Genomic DNA, 14,422 nt, shown 5'->3' with positions numbered 1-14,422 from the left:
GTTAGCGTGAAAAGCGAGATAAGGCTCTGAAGAGCATGAGGCTTGTATCTCACTTACCCTGTGAGCAGATGTGATTGCCACGAGAAAAGCAGTCTTCCACGAAAGATGCTGAAGGGAAGCTTTGTGAATGGGTTTGAATGGGGGAGCCATTAGTTTAGAGAGGACTATGTTCAGCTCCCAGGGAGGAGCTGGAGCCCTAACGGGAGGATAGACCTTCTTGAGACCCTCCAAGAATTCTTTCACAACTGGCATCTGAAAGAACGAAGCCTGAGTGGGAGACTTTCTACGTGCTGTTATCACTGCCAGGTGAACCTTATGGAGGAGTATTGCAAGCCTGCTTTGGCCAAATACAGCAAGTATGGTAACAGCACCTGTTCCTGTCCTCGAACAGGGTCATGGCCTTCAGCAGTACACCACATGTAAAAACGCTTCCACTTAAAAGCGTAAGACTTCCTCGTAGAAGGTCTCCTAGCCTCCTTCAAGATCTGCATGCAGTCTTGAAAGAGACCTAAATGTCCATATTGGATGAACTCAGGAGCCATGCTGCTAACCTCAGGGACGGCAGGTTGGGGTGGAACACCTTGCCGCCCGCCCTGGTCAACAGATCCGGATGACATGGCAACCTCCTGTGTCGTACCTTGGACAGGTGAAGGAGGTGCGGCTACCACCACTGGCGAGGCCATCTGGAGCAACCAGGATCATATCTGTCTTGGACTTGTACAGTTTCCTGATCACCATGGGAATGAGGGGAATTGGTGGAAAAGCGTAGAGTAACGTCTCTGACCAGTCTATCAACAGAGCATTCCCCTTGGAACCTGGTTGCGGGTACCTGGAGGAAAGACGCAGCATTTTGCGTTTTCGGCATCCACGAAGAGATCGATGTCTGGTCTTTCCCAGCTGTGGAAGATGTCTTGCACCACTTCTTGTTTTAGCACCCAGTTGTGTGCTTCTGCAAAATGCCTGCTTAGGCCGTCCGCTAGAACGTTGAGGACGCCTGGTAAGGTAATTGCAGACATTTTCAGGTCTCGTGCCAGAAGCCACTTCCAAATCGCCTGTGCTTCCAGCGACAGGGGTGCTGACCTGGTGCCCCCCCTGCTTGTTCAGGTAGTACACAGCTTTCCAATCCTTTCATGTTGGGGACTTATTTTTTGGAGATGCATCATTTTGAGACACAGTAAGGCAGTGTAGGGAGCGAGCATAGCGAGCGAGCCCGTACCACCTAAGGGGGTTTGGGGGTTCTCACTCACTCTGTCTGTCTCCCTCTCTCTGTCTCCTTCTCTCTCCCTCTGTCTCCCTCCCTGTCCCCCTCCATGTCGCCCTCCTCCCTCTGTCTGTCGCCCTCTGTCTCCCTCTATTTCCGTCCCTCTGTCTCCCTCCCTCTCCCTCTCTCGCTCCATCTGTCTCCCTCTCCCTCTGTCTCCCTCTCTCTCTCTATCTCCCTCTGCCCCCCTTACTGTCTCCCTCTGCCTCCCTCCGTCTCCCTCTCTCTCTCTCTCTCTCTCCCTCTCCCGCTCCGTCTGCCTCAGTCTCTGCCTCTGTCTGTCCCTGTCTCTGCCTCTATCTGTTTGTCTGCCCCTGTCTGTCCCCGTCTCCCTCTCTCTGTCTCCATCTCTGTCTGTCAGCCCCTGTCCCTGCCTCTATTTGTCTGTCTGTTCCTGTCTCTGTCTCCCTCCCTCTCTATGTCTCTCTCTCTCTGTCTCTGACTCTCTGTCTCCCTCCCTCTCTCTCCCTCTGCCTGTCTCCTCCCTCTGCCTGTCTACCTCCCTCTGTCTCTCTCTGTCTGTCTCTCTCCCTCTGTCACCCTCCTCCCTCTGTCTGTCTCTCTCCCTCTGTCACCCTCCTCCCTCTGTCTGTCTGTCTCCCTCCCTCTGTCTGTCGCCCTCGGTCTACCTCTGTTTCCATTCCTCTGTCTCCCTCCTTCTCCTTCTCTCTCTCCCTCTGTCTCCCTCTCCCTCTGTCTCCCTCTCTCTCTCTGTCTCCCTCCCTCCCTCTGTCTCCCTCTCTCTCTGTCTCACGCCCTCTGTCTCCCTCCCTCTGTCTCCCTCCCTCTGTCTCCTTCCCTCCGTCTCCTTCCCTCCGTCTCCTTCCCTCCGTCTCCTTCCCTCCGTCTCCCTCCCTCCATCTCCCTCCCTCTCCCTCCCTCTGTCTCCCTCTCTCTCTCTGTCTCACGCCCTCTCCCTCCCTCTGTCAGTTGCCCTATGTCTCCCTTTTTCTGTCTCCGTCCCTCTGTCTCCCTCCCTCTGTCACCCTCCCTCTGTCTCCCTCCCTCTGTCTCCCTCCCTCTGTCTCCCTCCCTCTGTCTCCCTCCCTCTGTCTCCCTCCCTCCGTCTCCCTCCCTCCGTCTCCTTCCCTCCGTCTCCTTCCCTCCGTCTCCTTCCCTCCGTCTCCTTCCCTCCGTCTCCTTCCCTCCGTCTCCTTCGCTCCGTCTCCTTCCCTCCGTCTCCCTCCCTCCATCTCCCTCCCTGTCTCTCTCTCTCTCTCTCTCGCTCTCTCTCTCTGTCTCTCTCTCTCTCTCTCTCTGTCTCTCTCTCTCTCGGTCTCCCACTCCCTCCCTCTGTCTACCCCGGACTCCCTCCCCCTGTCTCCCTCTCTCTCTGTCTCCCATGGTTTCCCTCTCTCTCGGTCTCCCTCTCTCTGTCTCCCTCCCTCTGCCTGTCACCCTCTGCCTGTCACCCTCTGCCTGTCACCCTCTACCTGTTACCCTCTGTCACCTCACCCCAGCTTCCCGGGCACACACACAACCGCACCAGAGTACTTCGCAGGTCTTTAAAAGACCATTTACTTGTTAATGAGGCTTTGTTGTGAAGTGCCCGGCCCCCATAGAGCAGGGTGTCTCAGAGTCCGCGCAGCTGTGGCAGACTCCGAGACACTCTTTCAAAGGAATGCCTCTTAATTAGCATCAGTTATGTGCTAAGTGCCCTTAATACTGGTGTCATCCCGCGACACACCCACCATTTGCAGGTGACACAGTACTGTGTCGGGACACAAAGTTTGGAAAGCTCTGAGGTAGTACATCGTTGTTGTATTGTCCGCCTGAACAAGCAGAGTAGTCGATTTGATGGAAGGAAAAACGCTTTGAGAGCTAGATGTACCGCTCGGAGTTCCAGCATGTTTAAATGGTATAGTTGCTCTTTCTCTGACCACATTCCTTGGATCTGTAGTGGTCCCTTATGAGTGCCCCATCCCTGAAGGGACGCAACCGTCACCAGAGTCTGCTTGGGCAGTTCCTCTTGAAAAGGGACTCCTACGATGAGATGAATCCATCGCATCCACCATTTGATGAGAGCCGGACAGACAGAGGCAGAGTTAAAGTGTCCTCCCAACGATTGGAGATTTGGGACCACTGATCCTCCAGAGTCTGCTGTAGAGGTCTCATGTGAAGTCTGGCGTTTGGAACTAGAAAAATGCACAAGGCCATCGAACCCAGCAGAGAAGAGATCTGCCTGGCCGTGGGCTGAGGTATCTTCAGGAGAGTTTGACACTTGTGGAGAATGGATGATAGTCTCTCCTCTGAAGGATACGCTCTTGCGTTGACTGTGTCCAAAGTTGCGCCTAGGTAGTGTATCCTCTGTGTTGGATTGAGGATGGATTTTTTTAAATTTACGTGTAGACCGAGCCGATGTAGTTGTTGAATACAGTCCGTGAGGTGCTGCTGCAGAAGAGTTGGCAACGCATTCTTGAGAAGCCAGTCGTCCAGGTAAGGGTAGACAAAGATTTGCTTTTTCCTCAAGAAAGCAGCTACTACTGCCATGCACTTTGAGAATGTGCGAGGAGCCGACTTCAGACCGAAGGGCAGGGCAGTAAACTGGTATCGGTCTGATTGGATGCGAAACCGTAGAAACTTCTGATGCTTTTGAGAGATTGGTATGTGGAAATAGGCATCTTGAAGACCTATGGAACACATCCAGTCACCTTAATGTAGATGCAGGATTATTTGATGTAATGCCAGCATTCGGAACCTCTCTCTCAGAATGAACTTGAGACGTCTGAGATCTAGTATAGGCCTGAACTCCTTGTTTGGACATTTCTTTGGGACCAAAAATATCGAGAGTAGATCCCCTGCCGACATTGATGCCATGGGACCTCCTCGATGGCTTCTTTTAGGAGTAGAGTGGACACCTCTTCTCTCAGAAGATTTATGCTATGGATGACAGTCTTTTGAGGAGGAATAGAAGGTGGAGGGGAGCTAAACCTGATGGTAAACCCATTCCTTACAATATTCAGCACCCACTTGTCTAGTGTTATCTTGGTCCACTCTTCCAGGTAGAAACGGACACTTCCCCCCACCGGAGTTGGTAACAGAGTTAGGGGAAACAGGCACTCACCACTTTTGTTGTTGTTTGGCAGCAGGTGTGGTCTGTCCAGGACGACACTGGTAGGATCGTGATCTTCCTTGATTTTGCTGGGACGACCACTGAGGGTTTGAACCCTCTGTTGATATTGTCACCGATCGTAAGGGTGGTAGCGTCGCTTGAAGTCCTTCCTCTTCTCGAGCCCAACCGCCTTCACTGTATCCAGTTCGGTCTTCAACCTGGACATTTTGTCATCAGCGTGAGAGCCAAAGAGTGAAGTGCCAATGAAGGTGAGATTGAGAAAGCGATGTTGTGCCTCTGGCTGCAGACCCGTCAATCTCAGCCAGGAAGAGCGACGGGAACAAACCCCATGAGCATAACCATGGGCAGCGAGATCAAAGGCATCAGCTGCTGCACTGATAACTTGATTGGCTACCAAGCCATCTTCATGCAGGATTTCCAGGAAATCTTGCTTCTCTTCTTTTGGGAGCTTAGTGAAACATCAAAGCGAGTCCCACAAAGAACGGTCACACCGACCCAGCAAGGCCGAGGCGCTGGCTACCTTCATGTAAGAGGCTGAGGTCATGCACATTCTCTTGACGACACAATCCATGGCCTTACTGTCTCTATCTGGGGGTACCGCAGACGATGCTACCTCTGTCTGATTCTTCCGTGCCACTGAAACAATAACAGAGTCCGGTGGAGGGTCAGCCCTCAGAAAAAAGGGGTTGTTCTCGGGAGCCTTATATTTCTTAGTGATCCGAGATGGGGCTGCCCCCACCGATGCTGGAGTAAGGAATTTTTGCAGAGCAGGCTCCAGCAATCCAGGCACTAGAGGAAGCAATGGTCTAGAGGAAGACTTTTGGTGCAGTTTTTCAAAGATGACTGATGCCTTGGTAGTGGAGACAGGCATTTCAATGTGAAGTTTCGCAGCCCATCGGCAGAGAACCTCATTGAAGGTCAGAATATCATCAATGGGCGATATTCTACTCGGAGGAGAGGAAGAAAGAGCAGGAGAATAGTCAGCTTTTGAGTCTGCCGATCATGAAGAAGATCTATGGCTCCGTCTTCTAGGAGAGAGGTGTTGAGGTCTGGATGCCGGACTCCTAGGAGAACGTGATGATCGCCTTCTTCCAGATGGGGACCTTCGTGGAGTGGCACGCTACTGTCTTTCAGAAGAGTGTACAAACTGAATTATAGGCGATCTGGATCTTGTAGGGGAACATGGCAGATTAATCCTGCAGATCTTCCACTCTCATGTCCTCTAGCCATCTCGGTGCGATATTAGTTGGCGGAGCTGGAGACGGTACTGGTGAGGGTTCAGGAGTAACTTGTATTATCTGAAGTCCTGGGGAGGAAGAAGCACTCCTTGACGTCGCCAGCTGGGCGTCCCGAGTCGAACGGTCTCTCAACGTTGCCCTAGGTCTCAATGTAAGCGGAGACCCATGATCTGAGTGTGATCTCCTCGACGTCGACCTTGATCGCAACCTTCTTTTAGAAACAGGGGACGTTTTTCAAGATCTCGACGTCGACCTCCTCAACGGTGACCGCCTCGACGCCGACCTCCTCAGCGACGGATGTGTCGCCGTCATGCGCCTTGACGTCGAATGCCTGTGTCTCTCCGGCATAGAAGAAGCCCTTGGTGTTCGGCTTGACGTCGATGCAATTGGACCTCTCGACGTCGGCGGCGATCTCGACGTCGGCAAGGTCCCTCTCGGCGGCGGGCTTCGACGTTGATGTTTTGACCTCGAGCCCCCGGCCTCTTGACGTCGTAGGCGAACCAGACTTGGGCCGCCTAAGCGTTGGTGTCGACTTCATCTTATGGGTCTTCTCACCTTGTTCGAGGGCGAAGGACAACGTGCCTAGAAAGACATCAGTAAGTGCTTTATTAAAGGGAAAAAGGGGTTCTGATGTGGAAGCCACAGGCTGAAGAACTTCAGTCAAGAGATTAGTCCTGACCTCCACTGAGGGCAGCTCCAGTCCAAAGACCTCGGATGCGCTCTTGATCACCATGGCCGTTGTCAGAGAGAGCATGCCGGTATCTTTAGAAGGATCCAGTCCACTGGCCCCTCCAAGCTCCCCATACAAGTCCAACTGCTCTGCAGGGTCATCCTGGTAATCCAGAGGGTCCCTCCCATTCCTCTCCCGAGCCTAAAACATCACAAAGTGTTCAGGCATTAACATAGAACCCCTGAGTTCAATCAATGTATGTCAGAATTGGCGTTGAGCGATAACATTCCGACGTTGTGTTACTGATGGGGCTGGCACCGCCGATGGGCAGCGCCAGTGCCGAAGGCATCGACTTCAGGGCTGATGCTGGGGGAGGCGTGTTGGCATGACCAGTGTGAACTCAGATCCGATCTCAGAGGACGCACCGGCGCCCTGACTGGAGCTGGAGCCAACGGCATTGAATCAGACGGGCACCTTCCGGACCCATGGGACAGAAGGCTCACCAGAGGGGTCGGCCCGCTCAAAAACACAGCGCATGGCCTAGTAAAACTCTTTAATCTGAGCAACGGTCGCTCTGGCTCCTGGAAAAGGAGGGAGGCACGAAATCGACCCTAGCTTCATTGAACTGTACCTATGGTGTCAGTGGTCCTTACCTCCTTCGTTGATGCACGATAATTGAGGTGAAGATTAAGTTGCTTAGACTTCTTCTTGTGCCTCTTCCGTGAGTGTCCTAACAACCTCGAGTGGGACAAAGAGGACTTTGGGCTCTGAGAGCGGTCCCGTGACTTCCTCTTCCTCGATCGGGACCTCCGCTGAGTCTCGCTTGACGATGATGGATGCCGGGCCACCAGGAGCTTAAAAGCCTACTCCCGTAAAGTTTTAGGAGCCATTGCCCGACACTCCGAGCACGACATCTAATCGTGGTTGGACTCGAGACACCAGAGGCAGACATAATGGGGTTCGGTGGCCGAAAATGCACAGGGACAAGCCCTGCACAGCTTAAACCTCGTCTTTCTCAAAGACATCCTCACACACGATGGACGTTGAAAAAAAGCCTGTTAAAAACAGGCAGAGGTGTAGCTCTTCCTTGTTCGGCGCTTAATTGGCACGGAAAAAAAAGAACGGACGTCCGCGCGCCTTAGTGGTGCCTATAAAGGTACTGCAATATCATAACCAATGCTAATGACGCCAAGCTGAATGGAGCCACCCAATGGTGCGCGCAAGGAGTATTTCCCAGCAAACGTTTCCGGATCCAGCCTGACGCCTGGGAAATTCAAAGGTAAGGAATATGCAGCAAGAAGTCGCTATCAGACACAATACGTAACATAAATTAGGTAAAAAAGAACCAGGTTGTCAATGGAAGTGAAAAAATAAAGCAGAGTTGTAGACTGCATGGGAAGGTGTGTTGGTAGGTGTGTGTGTTTGATAACAGTATTAAAACAGCAGGCTGAAAATGAAATGGAGCTGTTCTTCAGTGTCAAACTGTTGCTCTCTGTGAAATTCGAATTATTGTCTCTTTGGAAAGCATCGTACATGTACAGGTTCTGTTATAAAAAGATACAGCGAGCTGGAAAGGTACATCAGTGTCAGGATATTGCTCAGGCACTTTAAGCACATTGGTAAAGCCGGACACATCTCTGCTACTCGTAAGCAGACAGATGCTAACAATCCTACCCACATCTCACCTAATTGCACACAAGCAGCGGTTCACCATCAAGTCCACTCCCCACACTCCCAAAGCAAGTTACCTTGTATTTCCGGAAGGCTGTCTGGATAATCTTTGCGGCTTCATAAAGCTCTCGCTGCTCGTGATCGGACAACGTCAGTAGGGCGAACTCGCTCTCCATCTTGCCGTTGGCAGAGGCATTTAGGAACTCGGACCAGTTGGCAGCAGTAGGCGCATCAAACTTCTCGAAGGCGATGTCACTGAGAGGAGAGTGAATTGGGCTCAGACAGGTGTGCGCTGAGGGTGGGGTCAGTGGCTCTTTACAGACAGATCTGAATGAGGGGAGCATAGAACAAAGAAAAACGTGGAAAAATAAAATAAAACAAAAAAAAGAAGGAAAGAAAGAAAGAAAAAGAAAAAAACCTAGACTCATTCTCACAACCAAGAAATCAAGAAGCAGATGTGTTTTTGAGAATGATAACAGGGAATGTGTTCATGAAACTCAAAATTAAAATATTACTGCTGCAGTCCTAAAAATATGGATTCTCAATGCTCTCCAAAGCTACCTGGGGTTTCCTGCCATTCTTACGTTTTACCAAAATGTTGCCAGCCACCTCCTTCTCCTACCCAAGCCAAGACTGCTAGAATTACAACTTCCCAGGTAAGGCAACTCGTACCTGGTTGTGCTTGTCATTAATGTGTTTGCAGTTAACAAATAGCTGAAAACTGCATTTCCAGTGGTGGGTGTAAAAGCATTAGCATGCACTTCAGGTTGGTAAGTGTGTGAGAGGTAAGCAGTGAAATACAAAACAATAAAAATATTTCTAATGGATCCTGTAGTGTTCTCAAGATCCACCCACTCAGAAATGTGTCCCTTGAAGCTAATCTCATGCCAGAACCCTTAATAGAAGTGAAAGGACAAGGGCTAAAGATATTGGCACTCGCCCTACCATTCTGACGGCACAAACCTTTACTGTTAAAGTAAGGAAAGAATTTCAATGGGATAATTACTACAGATCTCGGTGGTGCAAACGTACAATCACGTGGCGAAGTTTGCAGGATATTAAATGTATCTGAAATCTGACCTGGAAGTTTAAGTATGCTACTAAAGAACTAGTTATTTCCTTTGGTAATGAGCTTTCTGGTGGATACTCTATCCAACTACAGATTCCTCACCTTCTGAAAAACACCCAGGCACAAGACTGGATACGGAGCTCCTGTGTGCCAGTAGGCGCGTTGTGCAGCGCTGGGTTGACTCTGCTCTAGAAGTGACAACTGTAGTTGCATAGAGACATCACCCCAGCATGCCAATGTCAGAATCTTCTGGATATGGTCTGTGGCTTCAGATGTGGAGTCCAAAATCCAATTGTTCGTGCCAGTGTGTAGATTTCAAAGTTTGGACCTTTTTAGACGTAGAGGAGTCAAGTCCACCGGAGGAGGAGGTGGGAGGGCAGTGAGGATCCTGCGGTTAGATAAGAGTATCGACCAGAAAGTGTGTGTTCTTATAGATACTTCTAATTGTATATTCCTCATCTTTAGAATAGATATCAAAGGAGAACCTTCCCCGGTGTAGGGTCTGTAGAATTACGGTCACCAAAACATACTGCTCTTCCTGTCGACCCTGGCTATCAAGTCAGCGGGGCTTCATGAACAAGTGCACTGACGTTGCACTGATGTCATGTCCACATTGCAGCCTGATCAATATACAGGACAACCAATCCTCATACCAACGCAGATATAGCAGCTTTGGCCCTCAACTGGTCTAGAGGTTTCTTCTTTCTCATCGTGCAGCAGATTTCACTTGAGGTTTATCCATCTGGACAGAGCCTATTTCTAGACTGCTTTGCCTTTCTTTGCCATAGAAAACCCACAAAGAGTTGATCATTAATTTAATGGGGTTTGGTACGATCACTGTAAAAGCTGAGCGCTCTTTTAGAGTTTAAGTGTAGTCTTTGCTCTTTTGAGCGTTGCAGTGGGGCCAAAAAACAATGGAAGAGTGATGGGTGCCTGAATCGAAACGAAGTCACAACCTTCAGGAGAAAAGCCTTAGAATGAACGAATTGAAGTTATTGCGATGAGAAAGACTATCTTCAGGGTCAGGAGACATAGGTAGCAGCTGTGTAACGGCTCAAAGGGAGCACACAAAAGAAACGTACAGACCAAATTAAGGTACAAGTGAGGGATGAGCAAAGGTTTAGGGGGAAACATGTGGAGCAAACCTTTGAGAAAACACATCACAAAAGGTGATTTGAACAAGGACGGTTGGTCCGGTAAGTGTCAACAGGCTAACAGATAAGTTTTAGTGGTGCCCCCTGCAAGTCCTTGCGGGGCTAAAGACAAAACAAAAAGTAACACATCCAACAGTTTACCTTGCACCAGGGTTTAACTTACCTTTAATAAACTTACCTTGCGTGGTAAAGGTATATGTGTGGTAAAGACCTTGCGTGGTAAAGGCATTGTATGGTAAATGTATGTATTATATGTAATAAAACCACATTACCATAACACCCCCGTTGTTCCTATGGATATTTTGAAAATATTTTCTCTACCAAATCCTGTTTCTTGATCATTTTATCCAATTTTCATTGTTAAGGTCTTATTTTACTCACTAAGCCTTTCTTCTTTTTACTAAATTGCCTTGGGAATGTTACAGACTGGCGTCTTGCCTATCAAATTGCTGAAACTGAAAATGAATGTAGGTGCCAAATCATTGGATTACCAACTTTGTGGGAGAACGTACCCTGCTAACCCCCCAGATGATAGTCTTGGATGTCACCATGTGTAAACAGGAATCCACTTGTGCGTAAGCTGGAGTACCTTAGAAAGGATATAGTATGTGTGTGCATCAACACGTACAAGCTAATGCACACAGTAAGAATCTGTATCCTAGTATCTAAAGTGAACAGCTCACACTTGCACATTCTTGAAAAGAAACCTCCAACTCTTAATACAAAGGCAACACCACCTAAAACCATTTCTAATTTTGTCAAACATTAACCACTTGCATGCTTGTGACGGAACCGTTCCGTCACAAGCCTCGGGTGTGCTGTGCTTGTGACGGAACGGTTCCGTCACGGCCCGCTCGCCGCGCCTGCGCTGAGCGTTCTATTGGGCGGGCGGGGCCGTGACGGAACCGTTCCGTCACAAGCACAGCTCACCCGAGGCTCGTGACGGAGCGGTTCCGTCACGAGCACGGGAGCGCCGTGCGGCCTCCCCGCCCCGCCCCGCCCCCTTAGCACTGCGGTGGAATAGCCGCCGCAGTGAAGGGGTTAAAGGTCAGAGAAGATCTTGACTTTATGTCTTAGCATTAGGGTAAGCTGTGCTTGGAATATCTGAGAATGCGACGACATTCTGCATTCAGGACATGGGAGAGATTGTGTGACTAGAGGCAGAGTACTCCAAGGCATGTTGTCTCTTCACATTCGGATGCAAAAAAACGGACTGAACAGGATTTCTTAGTTCAGTGGTCTTATTTGAGAGTGAGGATACAAGATTGACAATGTACAGGGCCCCTCTACTCACATGGCAGGTTAGGAGCACTGTGCTCATTTTAAATTCTTAATGAGAGGTCAACTAAAGCTGAATACGTTGAAGTTCTGTGAGAAAACTGGGTGAAAAATAGGCAAAAGCAACACCCAACAAGTTGCCAGAGGCCACAAGCTGGAAAAAAACAAAACTGTTTCTTGTAAAGTAAATGCTAGGATCAGCTGGAAAAAAACTGTCTCTTGTACAGTACATGCTAGGATTGGAAGCACGAAGACCTTAAAGGGACAGACTACCGTTGCATACACCTTTTCAATGTAAGGTCGATCAGGCATCATTTTACTCTCAATCAACAAACACTTAGCAGCAGTCTGGGAGGAGGATGGTGCAAAGTAGTTTGGCAATGGTTTTCACTACTTACCAAGCATAAACCTAGGACACTGGATAGGCTAGTTAGAGGATGGCTTCTTTCCAATGGACAGTAAAAAATCACCGTCTTTGGGACTATTTTCTGAAAGATTGATCCGGGTCCCCTGCATACAGCAGGACATTATTCTAATGTTTAAGACTATCAATGAAGATCACCCGATGCAGAACACATTGTTGCAGTGCATTTGAGCAGAGGTGGGTATGTGTGCCGAGAGGCCCACTGGATCAGGTTCAGGTCGGACGCCCTTTGAATTACTTACAAGCGTTTGCCATTCACCTGTATTGATGTGTCTGTCTCTCATTCTACCAAGTTTGACACCATACGTCATGCATTCCCTTTAAACTTTTTCAAAGTAACTCAACCCTCAAAAAGCCCAAATATACATGTAGTTATCCATCATATTTATTTGCGTTGACTCTACTACAATTATCCTCGAAGACCATACTCTACTGTAGAAAAACCCTTTGTCTGGCCAACCTACCAGAAAAGCAAGAAACCTGGTTTCTACGGCATGTCCTGTTTATCACCCTGCATATCCATCCAACAAGGGTTTTGGCCAATGCTGAAATAGAGTCCAGTCTCTTCAAGGCCTTGCTACCCACCGGATGATAAATACCTCACAGGTAAGGGCTGATGGAAATGTGTAGTCTTTCTGTTACTACCAATGGCTCCGTTCCAACATGCGTGCCTAGACGGTACTTAAGGTCTCACTCCAGCATAACAAAGGGTGTGGGTGGAAACAAGTGAGCCAGCCCTTTCAGAAATCTAGGTACAATAAGAGACTTGGAGAGAGAGAGTGTTGTTCTGGCAGCTGCAAAAAAGCAGATAGAGCAGAAAGATAACCCTTGAGAGTACCCAACGCAGAGCCCTGTTGGGCAAGGGTGGGAACGAATAGAAGAACAGTGAAAAGAGAAGCAGAAAGAGGGTCAATAGACCTTTCTGTACAGTACAATACAAATTTCTGCCAACGGCAGTCATATACGTCTTGGTGGAGGGCGGCCCAACGCCAAAATAACGTTACATACTTCAGGAGGAAGGTCAAAAGCCACAATTGCCACCGCTCAATCTCTACGCATGGAGGCGCAGAGTTGACAAGTTCGGGTGGAGGACCCTCCGCTGCTGCAACGACAGTAGATCCGCCCAAAGGGGAAGCCTGATCGCAGGATCGATGCTGATTTTCAGAAGCTGTGGATACCAGACTCTCCTCGCTCAGTCGGGAGCCACTAGAATGACTTAGGCCCGGTCGCTCCTGTTCTTCTTCAGAACCTTGGGCAGGAGTGGTATGGGCAGAAAGGCGTACAGCAGGTATGAGCTCCACTCACAATGAAAGGCGTCGCCCAGCGATAGCCCTCTTGGAAACTCTAGCACGCAGTATTGCTGATACTTCGGAGGCGACTCGATCTAACCAAGGATCTCGCAAGCGCTGAAAGAGATCTTGTGCCACCTCCAGCTGGAGACGCCATCCATGATCCGCTAGGCATTGGAGGCTGAGTTTGTCCGCCCTGGCGTTTAGAGACCCTGCCAGGTGTTGAACCACCAGGGTTATGCCCTGCTGTTCCAGCCATGTCCAGGGAAACAGTGCCTCTCGACAAAGGGTCCACGACCCCACCCCACCCTGCTTGTTGCAGTACCACATTGCGGTGGTGTTGTCCGTGAACACCTGCACTAACTTCCCGATGACAGAGGAAAGAAGTGCCTTCAATGCTAATCGAATAGCTCGAAGCTCAACATATTGATGTGAAGCCCGACTCCGCCAGAGACCAGTGTCCCCTGATCTCCACCTCTCCCAGATGGCTGCCCCATCCCAGAAGTGACGTATCTGTCACGACTGTGAAATCTGATTGGGGAATGGAGAAGGGTCTGACGTTGACCCTATCGTGGTTCATCAACCACCATTGCATTTCTCTTGAAGTTCCTTCCAAGATCTGGACCACTTTGGTGATATTTTCTCTATGCCGTGCCCACTGGAACTTCAGGTCCCACTGCAGAGCCCACATAAGTCACCTGACATGCTTTACCAACATGATGCAGGAGGCCATGAGGCCCAACAGCCTCAGAGTCAGTATCACGAAATCCAGGATAGAGGCTGAAACATCAGAATCATAACCTGAATATCCTGGAATCGCTGCTTGGGAGGATAGGCCCGAAACTGCACTGTGTCCAGAACAGCCATGATGAAAGGGAGCGTCGAAGGAGTCAGGTGTGACTTCAGAACATTTATAGAGAACCCCAGCGAATGCAGGAAGTCCGCCGTCGTCTGAAGGTGGAAGCCGACAACCTGGGTCGAAGATGCCTTCAACAGCCAGTTGTCGAGGTAGGGGAAGACTGACACCCCTAACCTGCGCAGATGAGTTGTGCCCACCACCATCACCTTGGTGAACACCCGAGGGGAAGGCCGAAGCGGAGCATGGTAAACTGAAAGTGCTCGTAGCCTACCTTGAACCGCAGGTAATGCCTGTGGCCCGGCAGGATGGGGGAATGTGAAAATACGCACCCTGCAAGTCCAACACTACCATCCAGTCTAGGGGAGACAAGACCTGAGCTAGAGTGAGCACCTTGAGCTTCTCCTTCTTGAGGAAGAGAATGACGGTCCGAAGATCT

The 14,422-nt window shown here is 49.7% G+C and overlaps 1 protein-coding gene across 7 annotated transcripts in view; it reads right to left on the bottom strand.

The window, feature by feature from the left end:
* CAMTA2 (calmodulin binding transcription activator 2) overlaps positions 1-14,422 on the bottom strand; it is an 809,661-nt gene that overhangs the window by 74,035 nt on the left and 721,204 nt on the right. For 4 of the 7 annotated variants that reach the window (XM_078668358.1, XM_078668360.1, XM_078668362.1 and 1 more), the window contains one exon: positions 7,991-8,240. In XM_078668358.1, coding sequence (XP_078524484.1) covers positions 7,991-8,240 — 250 coding nt within the window. The remainder of the gene's footprint in view (positions 1-7,990; positions 8,241-14,422) is intronic. The other 3 variants (XM_078668361.1, XM_078668359.1, XM_078668363.1) reach the window with 1 other exon arrangement.

Source organism: Lissotriton helveticus, chromosome 12 (genome assembly GCF_964261635.1).
Source record: "Lissotriton helveticus chromosome 12, aLisHel1.1, whole genome shotgun sequence".
Classification (NCBI taxonomy): Eukaryota; Metazoa; Chordata; class Amphibia; order Caudata; family Salamandridae; genus Lissotriton; species Lissotriton helveticus.
The sequence above is the reverse complement of the archived record's forward strand: the minus strand, read 5'-3'. Positions and strand labels throughout refer to the sequence as shown.